This window comes from Stomoxys calcitrans, chromosome 4 (assembly GCF_963082655.1).
Source record: "Stomoxys calcitrans chromosome 4, idStoCalc2.1, whole genome shotgun sequence".
In the NCBI taxonomy this organism is placed as follows: Eukaryota; Metazoa; Arthropoda; class Insecta; order Diptera; family Muscidae; genus Stomoxys; species Stomoxys calcitrans.
In genome coordinates this window covers 175,208,419-175,225,791 of record NC_081555.1, presented here as the reverse complement: position 1 = coordinate 175,225,791, position 17,373 = coordinate 175,208,419, and the positions used below count along the sequence as shown (strand labels likewise).

The 17,373-nt window shown below is 37.2% G+C and overlaps 3 protein-coding genes across 3 annotated transcripts; 1 reads left to right on the top strand and 2 right to left on the bottom strand.

The window, feature by feature from the left end:
* Positions 1-6,873: 6,873 nt before the first annotated feature.
* Positions 6,874-9,309, bottom strand: LOC106091039 (V-type proton ATPase catalytic subunit A-like). The gene is made up of 2 exons (XM_013257439.2): positions 7,361-9,309; positions 6,874-7,293 (listed from the first exon to the last, which is right to left on the bottom strand). The coding sequence occupies exons 1-2, from the start codon at positions 9,221-9,223 to the stop codon at positions 7,189-7,191; spliced, it is 1,968 nt and encodes a 655-aa protein (XP_013112893.2). The 5' UTR covers positions 9,224-9,309; the 3' UTR covers positions 6,874-7,188.
* Positions 9,310-10,125: 816 nt separating this feature from the next.
* Positions 10,126-13,412, top strand: LOC106091019 (odorant receptor 13a). The gene is made up of 4 exons (XM_013257410.2): positions 10,126-10,490; positions 10,557-11,009; positions 12,803-13,010; positions 13,074-13,412. Exons 1-4 carry the CDS (start codon positions 10,126-10,128, stop codon positions 13,410-13,412), a joined length of 1,365 nt encoding a protein of 454 aa, XP_013112864.2.
* LOC106091038 (UPF0415 protein C7orf25 homolog) lies at positions 13,400-16,290 on the bottom strand. Its single transcript, XM_013257438.2, has 6 exons — positions 16,075-16,290; positions 15,828-16,017; positions 15,625-15,761; positions 15,263-15,545; positions 13,709-13,980; positions 13,400-13,638 (listed from the first exon to the last, which is right to left on the bottom strand). Exons 1-6 carry the CDS (start codon positions 16,234-16,236, stop codon positions 13,555-13,557), a joined length of 1,128 nt encoding a protein of 375 aa, XP_013112892.2. The 5' UTR covers positions 16,237-16,290; the 3' UTR covers positions 13,400-13,554.
* Between the last annotated feature and the right edge of the window lie 1,083 nt (positions 16,291-17,373).

The following is a 17,373-nucleotide window of genomic DNA, read 5'->3' as shown; positions in this document are numbered from 1 at the left end:
CATCCGATATAGCCCTTAACGTCTGTAGTAGCGACCATTTAAGTCCTATCCGCCCGACTTTTGCCTTTCCTTACTGGTTTTTTTATAGAAGTAATAAAATATATGTTCTGGGGTGGCCCCCAATGTCTCCGAATCTAAATTCGAATGTAAATTTCTGTAATATCATTAAAACTCAAATAAGAGGAATACGTCAGCCCAGTGCAGATGAGTTTTAGGTAGCCATTTCAGCTCCATAGGTAATTATACCAATTTCGATTAGCCAGAACTGAATCGACTCTATGCCTAGTGTGATCCAAGCCCTTATTAAGCACAAGAGATCATTAAGTTACTAAAACGCTGTTAGAACAGAATTTGGCTCCATTTGTAACTCAAAACTTGCATTGTTTTTTTTGCAGTCTACATGCATTACAAATGGGTATAAACATGTTATGTTGGGATATTCCCACTTAGTACTTTACTCGAAATTTTAATATCTGATTTGTGTTTTTGAGGTTGCTATCATTGTACAATTAAAAATGGCATCTCTGATTTATGTAATCTCGGATATATCGCAAAAAATTGGGGCCCTTCGTCTTCGATTAGAGTTACATATAAAGGGTCCTGAAAAGAGTTTGTACGACAACTCTTTTGAGATTCAAATATAGGCTCGCTGGGTACTTGGACCCAAATTTTAATACCATGTTCGTTTTATGATCTCCAATACCTTTCATTGGATACAATTGTTGTGCCCATCGGGCCTCTTTCGGATATGAGTGGGGTTTTTGGGTAAGGGGGAGAGTCCGCCTCCACTCGATATCTTCAAACTATATAGCCTATGTTTCCTTCCAGACAAACGCAAACAATCTATGGAAATTTTAAGAAAATCGGTTCAGCCAAGTATCATATTGTTATAATGGGTCTAATGGCGTTTTTGAGGGGTGGCGTGACCCCCAATACTTTGATCTGATTTTGTATGCCGGATTTGAAATCTACTCCCGAATAACTTTCATTAGAGCCCCGTTAGGCTCAAACTTTAATACCTTATTCGTATTCTACTCTCCAATACTTTTCATTTAATACCTATATTGTCTCGATCAGTTCACTTTTGATTTTAGGTTGTGTTTTTGGGATGAGGGGGAGGGTCCGTTCCACGTCCGATATCGAAAATTTATATAGCCTATATGTCCTACCAGACCAACCTACACAATATGCGAAAATTTCGAGAAGATCGGTTCTGCCGTTTTTGGGTCTATACGGAACAAACAAACCGAGTCCCATATATCCGTGATTGGCTCATGTGCTAATATAGGGCTTTTTTGTGGGGTGGGGTGACCCCCTATACTTCGACATGAATTTGTATGCCAGATTCGTTATCTACTCCCGCATACTTTTCATTTGATACCCATATTATCCTTATCGGTCCACCTTTGATTTTGGGTGTAACGGTGGAGGGTCCGCCCCGTCCGTTATCAGTAAATTATAAATCCTTTTCCTACTTCCTGACCATTTTCGTAATCTACTACCGAATACCTTTCATTTGAGTCCCATATTGTCATGATCGACAAATAAACCTATTTTAAGGAGTTTTGGGGCTGGGGCGGCCCCCCATGGTACTTGGACCCAACTTTTATTATAAAATTCGTACTCTATTCTTGAATACCTTTCATTTGAATCCCATATTGTTCTGATGGGTTCACTTTTTTTTTTTTGTAGTACTTTTGGGATAAGGGGGAGGGTCCGCCCCCCCTTCCGATATCAATAAATTATATAGTCTATGTTTCCTTCCAGACATTACAGAGTCACAAGCCGTTGAAAAAATTAGTCAACGCCGACAGTATGAAAAATCCGCAATTACTTTTTGGGCAACCCAATACTTGTCTTCTATTTTCACCTTCACTTTTATCACCCACTTAGTTATAATTTTCGAAAAACTGAAAGGTTCCCCAGTGTTATCAGTCACCATCACCACCATACAGTGTAAAGGGTCCCAATATCTCATATTATGCATATATATATATATATATATATATATATATTTATATGAATAATTAAATTAAAGATACCTAATTTAGGTAAAATTTGCTTTAACCAAACCCAAATGAAGAAATGAACAAACGAAAAAAATTTCATAAAAAAAAATTTAAAGAAAACAACAAAAAAACCGAATATTGCTTGAAATAATAAAACACAAAAAACCACAACTAGAAGATGCAAAAGAAATTTGAAAGATATAAAGTGACAAGAAAAACAGGCCAACAACATCAAAAAAAAAAACACTGTAAAATATATTATTAGAATGAAAATAAAAACTAAAATGTTGAGATTTTTCTTTGTCATCCGTAAAAAACAAAAGCATAGAACAAAAAACCCCCAAGAACAAGAAGCCACAAATCTTCTCTAAACTCATACATACGACGACGATCGATCGATATCAATAATGGTACTAAATCATTTTTTTCTTGAATTTTATCTTAAAGGTAATCCGAAGAAAGTACTACAAACCAAGCTGTCTAAAGAAATAAACAAAAACCCGTAAACAAAACGAACAACCGAAATCATCAGAAATTAAAAAAAAATAAAAAAAAACATTGGCAATAAAACCCAAAAGTTCATTTTATTTTTTTTTTCTTTCTAATCAACTAGGTTTTAGTGTAAATCATCTAAATGTGAAATTATGTAAATTTGTCATCGTTTTTTTTCCTCCCTCCTTTTACTTCCCCACTTTGGATCTGTGTATATTTTTAAAAAAAAAAATTGTTTATCGTTTTTTTTTTCTTCTTCGATGTATTGTATAAAGCAAAAGTTTAAAACAAAAAAAAACAATCAAATTTAGCGCTATAAAAATGGTCAAAAATAAAATGTGTTTTTAGTTAAATTTAGTTATGTTTAGTTTGTTAAAATTATCATCTCTTTGATTATCTCTCTTAACTTTTAAAGAAAAGGAAGTATATTAAAATAAACAAAAAAATATATATATGAAAATATATTTATTTGAAATTAAAAAAAAATGGTCATATGTATTTTATTGCAATTGATAATAATATATTGTGAAAAAGGTAAGAAATGAACATCAAGCGGATGGAAATTGCGTTTGTAATAAGTTGAGGGCAAGGCCGCAAGATGGCCGCATCGGCGATTTGCTACAACAAAGCGTCCTTTTTGAAACATAATGTGTCAAAATTTGTAAACAGGGCGAAGAAAGCTCAATTCGCCGTAACATTTCAAATTTTCGGCAAATTTGTTTCGACCAATCAGAGCAAGGCGTATTTATCAGGTGGCCGCATTAACCCAGCTGATGGAATATGTCAATTCATTTTTAAATTCGCCTTACAAAAATATCAGCTTCAAAACAAATATTTATTAAATAGATTTTTGTGTTTACTGCTGTTACCATTCCTAAACTTAGATTACATGACGCGTGCCTAACAACCTTAATCCCTATAAGCTTCACTCAGGGAACTTACAGCGGTCAAAAAAAGTATTCATCATTCAATGTTTTTTTTTAATAAGTCTACAAAAGGCAATTGGAATAAAAACATATTAAACTAATGATGCAGTAGTGCTTGTGTGATATATATGTACACAATTTCATTGTTTTTAAAGAAAAAAATAGTATTTATTGGAACAAAAAGGGCCATTTTACAGCTGAACACAAAAAATTAAACAAAAAAAGTATTCATCATTGCAAAAAAACAAAAAAATAAATAACATAATTTAAAAAAATTAATACTTTGTTATTCGACCACCGCGTCTTATAACTTCTTTTAAACGGTTTGACATCGATTGGACTAATTTAGCGGTTATATTTTGGTCTATATTAGTCCATTCCTCCATTATCACCTGTTGCATTTGACTCTTGCTCGAAAAATTGCGCGTTCTCAATTTGCGTTCGAGATGTTCCCAAAGATGTTCAATTGGGTTCAAGTCGGGACTTTGAGGAGGAGTTTTAATGACTTTGGGGCAGTTATACAGCATCCACATCTTGGTATTTAAAGCAGAATGTTTGGGGTCATTATCTTGATAATATTGAAAGTTATTACCAAGCCCAAGTTTTACAGCACTTTTTTTTAAATTCCTCTTTAAAATGTCAATGTAAACTTATGATCCATTACTCCATTAATAATTTCAAGATTTCCCGCTCCTGAAGCCGCCATACACCCCCAAACCATTAAACCACCTCCACCATGTTTTACAGTAGCAACTGTGTTTCGTTCTTCAAGCTCTGTATTTGGTTTTCTGTACACTATGACCTTTCCATCGCACCCAAAAAGATTAAACTTGCTCTCGTCTGCAAAAATGACTGTTTTCCAAAATGATTCGGGCTGTTTTACATACTCCATCTGAAGTGCTTTTGGTCGACCAGATCTTGGTTTATTGTCAACAGTTTTCGTTTCTGTCCACTTTCAGATGATGGATTGTATAGTAGATCGTGGTCTATTTAATATTTCACTGATAGTTTTTTGAGTTAAACCATTCCTGTGGTGTTTTATTATCAAAACTTTTACCTCATCAGAAACCTCGTTTTGCTTACGACCCATTTTGACAAAAACTATATTTTCAATGAAATTAAATATTTGCTGTCAAGGGCAAAGCCTCCTTTACTAAATAAAACAGAAAAGGGGGATTCCCAAATAATATTTGAATTTGACTTTGATGATAGCACATCAATGATGAATACTTTTTTGTTCTGTTTTTGGTGTTATTATATAAAATTGCATATTTTGCGCTAATTAAATTTATTTTTTGAATTTATTTTAAAACATATTACGAAAAATAAACTATTGCATAAAACTGCATTATTTGTTTACTTTAAATTTTCTTCAATTACCCAAAATAAGTGAATTTATTATCAATTTTGCTAATGATGAATACTTTTTTTGACCGCTGTATGTCTCTTGTGGCGCCCCAAAAAAGATTGAAAAAACACAGAAGAACCCAGATAATTTACGTCAGTACAATGTCAGACAATAGAATAAGAAGTCAACATGCACGAAAAAACGGCGGCCATGCGGACTGGAGAGTTTTCTCTAATCTGCCATTTAAGGCTTTAGTTGTCAAGAAAGGCGATAGGACTAAGTGCCTGAAGATAATTTAGACCTAAAAAGGTGTTCGTTTTGGGCAATGCCACAATAGGTGCTCAACCGTCCCACAAATCAAATGTATGTCCGTCATATGTCCAGCGCGACGTCACAATCCTAACATTGCAATGAGTGCGCTAACTTCACCCCATCTAGGAGAGAACCCATGAACACAACAAATTATCTCATATTGGTGAATAGCATAAACTGTATCTTTCGGAGGATACATCAAGCCCATTTGCCGGTGTTGCCACACGGCCACACACCATAATGACAACGTCATCCTCGTAGCCAACAAACGTTAACTGTCCTCTTCAAATAACCTGAAAATCCCACGAATATCCAAGAGCTTTAAAAAGTCAAAAGATTTCGTTTGTTTTCATCTAAATGTGTCACCATTCAGAGAGCAATGGGCTTGACCTAAACCCGCGAAAGATAAAGTTAGTGCTATTCTCCGATATGAAGTAATTTGGGGTGTTTAGGGGTCCTCTCCTAGATGGGGTGGAGCTATCGCTCTCACTACTGATAGGGCTTCTAATAAACAATTGCAATGTCAGCACTTTGACATCGCGCTGGGCACATGGCGGACTTACGCATTGTAGACGGTTGAGCACTTATTGTGGCACTGCCTGAATTGGTTCATGGTTATGGCTAAATGAACACCTTTTTTATACCTTCCACCATAGGATGGGGGTATACTAATTTCGTCATTCTGTTTGTAACACCTCGAAATATGCGTCTGAGAACCCATAAACAGACGGACGGATAGACATGGCTAGATCGACTTAAAATGGCATGACGATCAAGAATATATATATCTTGATCGTCATGTCGTTTAAGTCGATCTAGCCATGTCTGTCCGTCCGTCTGTCTGTCGAAAGCACGCTAACTTTCGAAGGAGTAATGCTAGCCGCTTGAAATTTTGGACGAATACTTTTTATAGGTGTAGGTGGGTTGGGATTGTAAATGAGCCGAATCGGTCCATGTTTTGATATAGCTGTCATATTAACCGATCTTGTGTCTTGATTTCTTGAGCCTCTAGAGGGCACAATCCTCGTCCGATTTGGCTGAAATTTTGCACGTAGTTTTTTGGTATCAACTGTGCTAAGTATGATTCAAATCGGTTAATAATCTGGTATAGCTGTCATATAAACCGATCTGGGATCTTGACTTCTTGAGCCTCTAGAGGGCGCAATTCTCATCCGACTTGGCTGAAATTTTGCACGAGGAGTTTTGTTATGACTTCCAATAACTGTGCGAAGTATGGCTCAAATCGGTACATAACCTGATATAGCTGCCATATAAACCGATCTGGGATCTTGACTTCTTGAGCCTCTAGAGGGCGCAATTGTCATCCAATTTCGCAGAAACTTGGTATAATGGCTTATCCTATGACCTTCAACATAAGTGTCTAATATGGTCTGAATCGACCAATAGCTTGATACAGTCCACATATAAACCCAATCTCCCACCTAATCTCTCAATTTTGCTTCTTGTTCTATTTTTCTTGTCTAAATTATTTTTGCAATAGGGGCTTGAAATGGCAGATTGGAGGAAACTCCTTCAGCCCGCCTGGTCCCCATTATTGTCATGCCTGTTGGCTCCTTATCTTCTTCGTTCTTATATCTGGCATTGTACCACCGTAAATTTTGTCTTTGTCCTTTGACGCTTTTTTGCTAGACGCCTACCATTATATAACCTTAACCTTATATAACCTTAAAGTTAAAGAAACAAAACAGCAGCAAACACAAAAATCAGTTAATAAAATATTTATTTTGAAGTTTTTGAAACTTTTATGACGCGAATTCAAAAATGATTTTACATATCAAATTCCATCAGCTGTGTTGATGCGGCCATCTTATTAAATACGCCTTGAAAGATGCTTTGTTGTAGCAATTCGCCGATGCGGCCACCATATTAAATTCGCCTTGGAATTATGTGTTTCACTTTTTATGAGAAATCAAGAAAATTTTTTTGTCTACGAAAATCATTTTTTAGATTTTTCCAAAAATTCATGTTTTAATAGTTTCACGTTTTTTGAGTTTCATTTGAATTTTTTATTGTTGAATTTCTTAGTTTTTAAAAGTAAAATAAAATTTTGAAACTAAAATTTGCTGTGAAAATATGAAAATTAAAGTTCTTCTCCTCCAGTCAGTTTGCCAAAGGCCAATTCAATGGCATCATTTAACTGTCCAAATTCCAATAAAATCTTTTCCTCGCCGTCCTTTAGGGGATCCTTGAGAAAAAATAGAAATAAAAAAAAAATACTTTAAGGCCTTCAATTGTTGATGAAATAAAATCACCATAAATTTCATTGACTGCAACAGATAGAGAATATCACCCATTTCGCTTTGAATTTGATTCCAGTTGATTTTATTTTCCAACCTCGATGTGCTCATCTCCACCGTCTGCTTGGCTAGCTCATAAAATGTTATGATGTTCTTAAGCATTCCAAAAGTTTTGTAGAATGGACAAAAACGATCATAGCTGGAATAGGAATTTTGCTGTAGAAAGTCATCCTTCAACATTTTTGCCACTTCCAAGGTGACTTTATCACTTTCGGCTAATGAGGCCCTGCCCACCAGTTGAACGATTTCTGAGAGATCCTCTTCTTCTTGCAGTATCTGCTTTGCCTTTACACGCAACGATACAAAGCCGGGAAAATTCTTATCGTAATAGCCATCCAAGGCTCGTAAATATTTCGAGTAGGATATCAGCCAATTTATGGAGGGAAAATGTTTTCGTTGGGCCAGTTTTTTGTCAAGACCCCAGAAAACCTGAACAATGCCTAGAGTTGCTGAGGTCACGGGATCAGAAAAGTCACCGCCGGGAGGTGAGACAGCACCCACAATGGAAACGGTGCCTTCACGATTGGGAGAACCCAAGCACTTAACACGGCCGGCCCGTTCATAGAACGAAGCTAAACGAGCCCCCAGGTAGGCAGGATAACCTGAATCAGCTGGCATTTCCGCCAAACGACCAGAAATTTCTCGTAAAGCCTCTGCCCAACGAGATGTGGAGTCTGCCATCATAGAGGCATTATAGCCCATGTCTCGAAAATATTCTGCCAATGTAATGCCCGTATAGATGGAAGCCTCGCGGGCTGCTACCGGCATATTTGAGGTATTGGCTACCAAAGTGGTTCTTTGCATTATGGACTCGGTGACACCCTTAATTTCCACAGATAGTTCGGGGAAATCCCTAAGCACCTCGGACATTTCATTGCCGCGCTCTCCGCAGCCTACATAGACAATCACATCTGAGTTGGAATATTTAGATAGGGACTGAGAAATCACCGTCTTGCCACAACCAAAGGCTCCCGGTATTGCTGTGGTCCCCCCCAACACTGAGGGAAACAAAGCATCAATGACCCTTTGCCCAGTGAAAAGAGGATAATTTGAGGGCCATTTCTCTGCCACGGGACGCGGTTGTCGAACTGGCCATACCTGCAACATTTTGTGCCGTGTTTTCTGATCTTCAAACTCGGTCTCTAAAATCTCATCCACAATGGTGTAATTTGCGGCAGGAGCTATGAATGTAACTCGACCCTTGGCGCGGGGATGTAGCATGATGCAGTGGGAAACCAACGAATTTTCCACCACATAACCGCATATATCGCCACCAGTGACCAAACTGCCCTCACGCATGTTGCAAGGTCGAAAATCCCAGCTTGTATCGCGTGACAGGCTTTTGATATTTATACCCTTGGGTATATAAATGGATTTGGTCAGCTCATGAATCGTCCTTAGCGGGCGTTGAATGCCATCGAAAATATTACCCATAATGCCAGGGGCCAATTCGACAGATAATGGTTTGCCGGTACGAGCAACAGGATCGCCTACCGTTAGCCCTGAAGTATCTTCGTAAACTTGTATGGTGGCCTTATCACCTTCCAGACGTATAATTTCACCTACCAATTGAAAATAGCCCACACGCACCAGTTCGTACATGGCGGCACCAGTCATATTTTCTGCCGTCACCACAGGCCCAGAAACGGCATAGACGCGGCCCATACTGTGTTCCTTGACATCATCATAATCCATTGGCGGCATATTGTCCAGAGGGTTATTAATATCCAATGGGGTATATGTTGGATTTTCAGCAGCGCCAAGGGCAGCAGCAGCATCGACAAATTGGGTATTTGATAAAGAGTCAAAGTTTTCCATTTTGTTGAGTTTCTTTAAATCAATCGATTTGATAGATTTGAAAAATTTTCTTTAACTATGGGTTTCTGTCAATTGTCTACTACCAATATTTTGATTTCATACGCCACCATGGCGTATAAGCAATATTCATAAACGGTCAACATTTTTCATACGCACCCTAGCACAATGGTTACAATGAAGGCTACTCAAACAGTAAGTCAGTGAAGCGAATAATCAATCCATAATCAAATACAGCGGCGCTCACTTTTTGCACCACATTCTATATGGGGGAAGGCTTTCGAAACTTGGGGAATTTTTATATACTACCCAGAAGGAAAAGAGCAAGTTAAAAGTTGAGAGATTGCCAATTGGGAGAATACATATTTTTGTTCGAAATTTTTTTCCCAGCAGCAAGACCAAGATTTTTTCAAAGCTACCAGTTTTTGTTTGCTGTATATTTTTACCAGTGTTCATTTATTTTTAATATCATAAAAAATGTCTGCAACGAGTTTCGCTCAACCCAATGTGCGCCCATCGAAAGGACGAGTATCGTTGTTATTGTTGCTATTCACTCCTTTTTATGTGCTGCTACTTAAAATCATCACAAATACGGTCATTAATTATAATTGCTCTTAATCCGCCTACATTAATTAAGAATTAAAAGTGCAGCTAATTTGAAAGCAATCAAAATATTTACAAAAATGCCAATGGTTGCTTCGCCCTGCCCTACGGTCTGTCCGCCTGTCTCGTCTATTTTCAAAACAGCATAAAGTAATAAAAGCAAGGAAGTCAAAGAGAATTTTTAATAACTGTGTTGACTGGCAAAGAATGGTGGTAATGGAGCCTATATAAACCTTCATACATTCCTCACAAGTAAACTGTAAGCAAAAATCTTTCGTCACGACGCCACATTCGAAGAAGGGATGTTCAATCCTAAGCCTCCAGATGATCCGAAGTATCGCATACCGGGACAATGTATTTGGCTGAAATTAAATGGTTCCTGGCCATTCAGTCAAGAGGCCCGTAAGGATTTTTATTCGGCACGTTATCTCTGGGGTTGGTTGTACACCAGCTGGTCATGGTATGTTGTCACCTCGGTGGGTATAACCATTGGATTTCAAACGGCTTTTCTGATCAACAATTTTGGTGATATTATTATGACTACTGAAAATTGCTGTACCACATTTATGGGAGCCTTGAATTTTGTGCGCCTGCTGCATATGCGTCTAAATCAAAAGCAATTTAGGGAGATAATCGAACAATTTGTCAACGATATATGGATAGCCAAGTGAGTATGCAACTAAGATGGTCTCATAGCTGAGTTCATCATCTTATGTTTCTCCATATCTCATAGAAATCACCATCCCCAAATTGCTGCACAATGTTCGCGAAATATGCGTACCTTTCGCATAATGACGGTACTTTTAAGCTGTCTCATATCCATGTACTGTGTGTTGCCGCTGGTGGTGTTATTTGTCGATGTGGGTCTGGATGCCGATGAGAAACCGTTTCCCTATAAAATGTTATTTCCCTATGATGCCCATCATGGTTGGCGTTATGTGGCCACTTACATTTTTACCACTTTTGCTGGTGTCTGTGTGGTTACCACTCTCTTTGCTGAAGATTCCATTTTTGGATTTTTTGTCACCTACACTTGTGGTAAATTTGCCATACTTCATGAGCGCATTGATAATTTAGTTTGGGATGCCAATCGAGTGGTGAGGCACAAGGAAAGCGAATTGAATGTTCAGGAGATCTATGTGAAGTTGTTAAATCGCATCGCCTATGATCACAATAAATTAATAGAGTAAGTAGACAATGGGTGATGTTATCTACAGCCATCATTTGGTTTTCATATAAAATTTTGAAAAAAAATTGGTTTTTAATGAAAACCTAAAAAATATTTTTGTTAAAAATATCGGAAACTTTTTTATGCAATGAAAATTTGCAAAAAAAATTGATTTTAATGGCAATTTTACATAAATTTTTATTCTCAAAGAAATTTGACGAGATCGAAACCTGAAACTCTCTGGTTTTTATGGTCGAAATTTTAAATGAAAATTTGTTCGAAAATAAATTTTATTTTCACAGAAAATTTCAAACAAAAAATCAAGTCTTACTGAAAATTGCGTAAAACTTGATTTCTCGAAAATTTTAAAAAATTTGTTTTCAATGAAATCCCCAAAAAAATAAGCGTGCTAAGTTCGGCCGCGCCGAATCTTATATACCCTTCATCATGGATCGCAACTTTTTAGTGGATCGCAACTTTGCCACGTATTATAAAGGTCATACAAGAAGTTATCGTGCAAAGTTTCAGGCAAATCGGATAAGAATTGCGCCCTCTAGAGGCTCAATCTAGAGATCGCTTAATATGGGTGCTATATCAGGTGCCGAATTACCGCATACGTGATAGAGTTCGCTTTGGTATCGAATGAAATTTCATGACACTTGTTTACAAATTTTTATAGCACTTGTTTACAAATTTGTGTGTCAAAGTTTTTATAAATATTGCTCGAATTAAACATTCGCGTTCTTAAAAAAAAATCCGTTCAACAATGAGTTAGTACACAATTCACAATAGAGAGATTTCGAACAATTTTACTCGTTCACATATACCTTAATTCGGCTCCAGGTTTTGGACCGATTCGCATTATACTTGCGGCATCTATTGGACATCACAGAAAACGTCATAGTACACAATTCAGGCAAATCGGATAAGAAGAAGCGCTCTCTATTGGTTTAAGAAGTATAATGGGGAGATCGGTTTAAATGGGTGATATAACAAAAGATGACAGACCAATGGCTATAAGGTTGGCCATTGGTTATTTAAAGGCGCCAATAACTTGCCTTGTCGTATCAAGTATCATAGGCGCTCAGTATTTAAGTAAGAGCAGGTGCCGGCGAACCTCCCATTGAGACTCTCCCCTCGAATGATTGTCTGCGACTGCAGTTGCGACTACTCCGTGTATGGAACGTCCCACTATCCACAACCTGTGGACGCGCTCGGTAGCTCTCAGCTGAGCTTCTCATAATGACGATGAACAACACACAAATCGGAACAGAGTTCCAACCCATGTGGTGCTTATAGTCATAACATGCCAAGCTGTATGTCAATAATCTGAAATAATTATAATTATTCAAACTGAATGAAATGTTGTTGTTGTTGTAGCCACATTCTCATGTGGAGGTGGCAATCCTCGTCAAGCGTTCCGATCCAAAGGACCGATCGCCGCGGAAACAGGGGGGCCATTGGTTATTTAAAGGCGCCAATAACTCGCCTCGTCATATGGAGCATCAGAGCCACTCAGTATATGTACAAGAGCCGGTGCCGCCCCACCTCTCACTGAGACTCCGCTCGATATGTCTCATTGTCCGCCACTGCCGTTGCAGCTACGCCGTATGGCAACCTGTGGACGCGTCCGGTAGCTCGCAGCTAAGCTTCTCGTAACAGCAGTGAACACCACACAAATCGGACCCCACTATTTCAGCCTGTGTGGTGCTCACAGCTATTCCGCGCCGAGACTGAAATTTTGACTAGCTAATGCGATTCATAGGTTCATTCGTAATCATTAATGTAATTAATGTAACTATTTTTTACAGGTTTTCTGCAAAACTTGAAAACTTTTTTAATCCCATATTGTTGGTCAACTTTACCATATCCTCAATTTTAATATGTATGGTAGGATTTCAACTGGTCACTGGCAAAGATATGTTCATTGGGGATTATGTAAAATTTATAGTTTACATATCATCTTCTTTGTCACAACTTTACGTTTTGTGTTGGAATGGTGACTCTCTAATACAGCATGTAATTTCATTTAAAGACAAAAAAACAACTTCAGCTGTATAATAAGCGGCAATCTTCTTTCAGTCTACCGAAACCGCCAGTCACTTATACAGCTGCAATTGGGAAGGCGCAAGCCATACAACAAAAACGGTAAATGCCAACGATGGTTTTATGACTCAGGCAGTTGCAGTCCTACCCTTGGATATCGCAGGTCGTGTGGAAAATTGCATACCAGCGAATAAGAGTTTTCGTCAAAATCTACAAATAATGATAATGTGCAGCCAAAGACCTGTAAAAATTACTGCTCTTAAATTTTCTACATTATCTTTGCAATCTTTTACAGCTATTTTAAGTACTTCAATGAGTTACTTCACCTTGTTGCAAACAGTTTACAATGAGAATCAAGAGGATACAAAGATATAATTAAAATTTTAATAAATTTGTATAAATTCTGTATTCTCTATATACATTCATTTCTAATAAAAGTAATTAGTAAAAAAAAAAAACATTTCTTAAATTTTAACAGATTCCATATACCGTACAAGTCGAAGGCCATTTCGCAGTTTTACACCGGCAAAGCGGTGGCAAATTGCTCTTTCGCTTCAGTTAAAGCCCTAGCCTGGTGGGTAAACACTGGTACATTAATACCCTAATATGTAAAGGAAACAAAATGGTTTAAGCATTGATTTAATAAATAATAAAATATCGATGTTACATACCTGCATTTTAGCTGAACGCACAAAGGCTTTATTTGATGTTACAGTGACTGCTTTCATATCCATGCCAAAAGCAAAAATCAGCAAGCTTCTTTCGTTAATTTTGCCACTAAATTTAATACTGGCTATTTCGGAAGGAATCGATGCCACATCCGGGAATATTTCAATGCGTTGTGTAAGTTCATCGGCTCGTTGTTTTTCCAACGGACCTCCCAGGAGATTAACAATGTCTTGGAAAGACTTATGGGCAGTAGAGCAGCATATAAGGCGTTTATCTGCAAAAAAAGAAAAAAATAAAACAAATACGATTATAAGATAAGGAACTGGCTCTTTCGAAAATTTGTTTTTTCTGGCTACTTTTATGTTTAACTGTTAACGCCAGTTGCGAATATTGGTATCCATTACTCAAGAAATCTTCCTTGAGAAAGAATCATAACCTAAATAGAAAAGAAATACGACCATTCTAAAAAAAAATGTTTTTTGATTGGAACGGATTGCCTCAATATTTTAGGTGCTTATTGAGATTCATTGAATAAGCCAATGGCCAAATAAAAACTAAGGAAGTTGCTTGTGATGTTTTACTCAAGGTAAAGTCGCTTGGCTAGGAAACTAACATCTAGACTTCTTTCTAGGACAACACACCAACAAAGCTATACCTTTTTATCTATAAACTCTGGAAATAGTTTATTCTATGAACAACTCACATCCCTAGTCGTTGTTAAAAGTAAGATGGAAATACAATATTTTAGTCCCGGCACGGGATAGCTGTAAGCACCAAACAGGCTCGATTTGTGTAGTGTAAGTTGCTGTCACGAGAAGCTTAACTGCGAGCTACCGGGCGCGTCCACAGGATGCGTATAGTGGAATGCTCTATCCGGAGTAGCTGTAACTGCAGTCGTGGACAAATATCGGTGTCGAGCGAAGTCTCAGTGAGAGGTCGGGTGGTATCGGCTCTTGCACAAATACTGAGTGCCTACGATGCTCGATAATGACGAGGAGAGTTATTGACGGCTTTAAATAACTAATGACCGGAACGAGCTTGCTCACCTACAGGAGCTTGACGAGGATTGCCACCTTCACATGAAAATGTGGATACAACAACAACAACAATAATATTTTAATACACCGTTGCCTCAATATATTGGGTTGCCCAAAAAGTAATTGCGGATTTTTCATATAGTCGGCGTTGACAAATTTTGTCACAGCTTGTGACTCTGTCATTGCATTCTTTCTTCTGTCAGTTATCAGCTGTTACTTTTAGCTTGCTTTAGAAAAAAAGTGTATACATCATACATCAGATAATATTTTCAGCAGCTGTTTTCCCTACTAATGCTTGCGGCACGCCATGTTACTGTCATTGTAGCCATGCAAAAAAGTGTCGTCGAAGAGGTAACGCCTTGTGGCAAGCCGTTCGACCTCAGCTATAAAAAGGAGGTCCCTTATAATTCATCTTAAACTTGATCGCACAGCACTCATTGACATGTGAGAATTTTGCCTACTGTTCTTTATTGGAATGTTTGTGAGCAAATTTAGAGATTGGACTCCTAGGATACTTACCACAAAACAATTTATCCAGTATAGGCTTCAATGGGGATTCTCTTTCTTTTTCGGCTTGTTCAGTTAAAATGGGCTCTTGAAAAATCCAATTGCAGCTGCCATTACAAACATTGCTAACGTAAGCCAATAGAGTTGTTATATCTAAGTTAAGAATGCCAACATTGCTTATATCGGAACTCTTGTCAACCTCCGAAGGTTGTTCCAAAGAAGCAATTTCCACACCTTCAGCTTGCAAGGCCTCCAACAATTCGTTTTCTATATCATGGCTGAAATAAAAAACCACCTGCGACAAAATGCAAAAAAAAACCAACAAATATAAAATAAAACCAAACAAAAGAAAAAGTGATAACGGACCTACATACCTTGGGACATTTAAACATACATAAGTTTTGAGAGGAAGCTTCGACAAATTCTTGAGCCTGATCAACTATACTGCGTGCGCCATAGCTAGCTTCGCCACGAGCTGCATCAGTGAGAGATTTTGAGTTTCTTGCAATTGCTTAAAAAAATATAAATATTTGATTAAATTTTTAAATGTTCCAATTAAACCATTCTTATTTCTTACCTTTAATCCATTTCAATCCATTTTCGCAGACAATATCCACCCTTAGAGGATTTTCCCTATAGTCAACTGGAAAACCACAATCAACGTGAACAACATCCCTTTGTTGTTGGAGAATTTTCACCAAAAACTCGTAGTGTGTTAAATTACTGCATTGTACATGATTTATTTTAAGCGTTTTGTTTTTAATGACCTTTGCAAATATTTTATTATTTGTATAAAAAAAATCGTTGGAAATAAGCCCACTCACCTTTTGTAGAAATTTAATCTCCTGCACGATTTTTCTTTGCACCTTTTGTACACCAGGAATCTCTGAAAATTCTTCAAGATATTTAATAAGAATCTGTCCTAATCCAACTTTATCTTGGGCCTTTTGCAATAAATCTTCATCAAAATCTAGTTCAGTTTCCATGATGATAGGATGATTGTGTTTTTGTTTTGATTTTATTGTCTTCGGATCATATGTTTTTGTTTTCTTCTTCTTCTTCTTCTTCTTCTTCTTGGTTTCATATGCTGCGCATATGAAACATTTAATAAAAGGTGACTGAGACACCAGATCTATGATGCCACCTTTCCTGGGATCTATAGTTGGGGATTATAGTAAATTGCCGGGTTGCATTGTTGAAATTTAATGTTGTTTGATTGTTTGATAGGGTTGATTGTTGAAATTTTTAAAGTAATTTGTTGGAACGTTTATAAAATTTATAAATTGCCATGTACAGATTGCAGTCGTCCTTCTGCAATATTTCCAGACAGCTAGTTCGGTTGATTCCGATTCTTCTGGCCCTGTCAATCAGTAGGTCTCTGGCGTCTAAATCCATGTTGGGGCATTCAAATGTGAGATGGTCTATAGACTGAATAGAGCCACACTCACATAAGTCGGTATCGACTATGTTAATTCTTTTCAGATGCTCTCTGGCTAGTGTATGTCCAAATCTGATGTTTTTGTTTTGAGTGGATAACAAAGTCGCTGCTATTGCGTTTAAACGGCGTGTTGAAATGTTTTTATTTGTTGACTGCTTGGAGTCTAAACCGAATCAAAGAGACAAGAGTCAGCGACAAGTTGTTTTACAAGCATTTTATATGGCACTCTTATGCCTTTAGTCTCTGAGGTTTTTTGTTTCCCATATGGTTGAATTAAGAAGGTTAAGTACAAAGATTTTATGAAATTTACAAGATATATAAATTGCTTGGTCTTTTTTTCTAATAAACCCCACAATTTAGGTTAAAACATTTGTGAAACTGCTGTTTTTGCTTACGGTATAATTTTAACATTTTGCAATTTTTCCATTGTGCCAAAATATAAAGAAAATTTTTATTTGTATATTTCACAAACTTTTCCAACACAATTGAGCATTGCTTCGTAATAATTTGCAAATCAATTTTCTATTTACGAAGGAACAAAAAGAGGAATTGGTTAAAATGCTGCATTAGACATGTCAACTGGCATTAATCTAAACTGTGCCACTTTTACGATATTAGGAAGAACAAGCAGTTTATATATCTTGTAAAATTTCTTAAATCTTTCGTTAAGTCACTTGCCCAGCTG

Excerpts from the sequence above, each read along its gene's own strand:
- LOC106091039 (XM_013257439.2), bottom strand. The coding sequence starts at position 9,223 with ATGGAAAACTTTGACTCTTTATCAAATACCCAATTTGTCGATGCTGCT. Across the intron at positions 7,294-7,360 it reads TGCAGTCAATGAAATTTATG|GATCCCCTAAAGGACGGCGA; the intron begins GTGATTTTATTT and ends TTTTTTCTCAAG.
- LOC106091019 (XM_013257410.2), top strand. The coding sequence starts at position 10,126 with ATGTTCAATCCTAAGCCTCCAGATGATCCGAAGTATCGCATACCGGGA. Across the intron at positions 10,491-10,556 it reads AACGATATATGGATAGCCAA|AAATCACCATCCCCAAATTG; the intron begins GTGAGTATGCAA and ends CATATCTCATAG. Across the intron at positions 11,010-12,802 it reads GATCACAATAAATTAATAGA|GTTTTCTGCAAAACTTGAAA; the intron begins GTAAGTAGACAA and ends TATTTTTTACAG.
- LOC106091038 (XM_013257438.2), bottom strand. The coding sequence starts at position 16,236 with ATGGAAACTGAACTAGATTTTGATGAAGATTTATTGCAAAAGGCCCAA. Across the intron at positions 15,546-15,624 it reads GTATGTTTAAATGTCCCAAG|GTGGTTTTTTATTTCAGCCA; the intron begins GTATGTAGGTCC and ends ATTTTGTCGCAG. Across the intron at positions 13,981-15,262 it reads ACTGGATAAATTGTTTTGTG|ATAAACGCCTTATATGCTGC; the intron begins GTAAGTATCCTA and ends CTTTTTTTGCAG.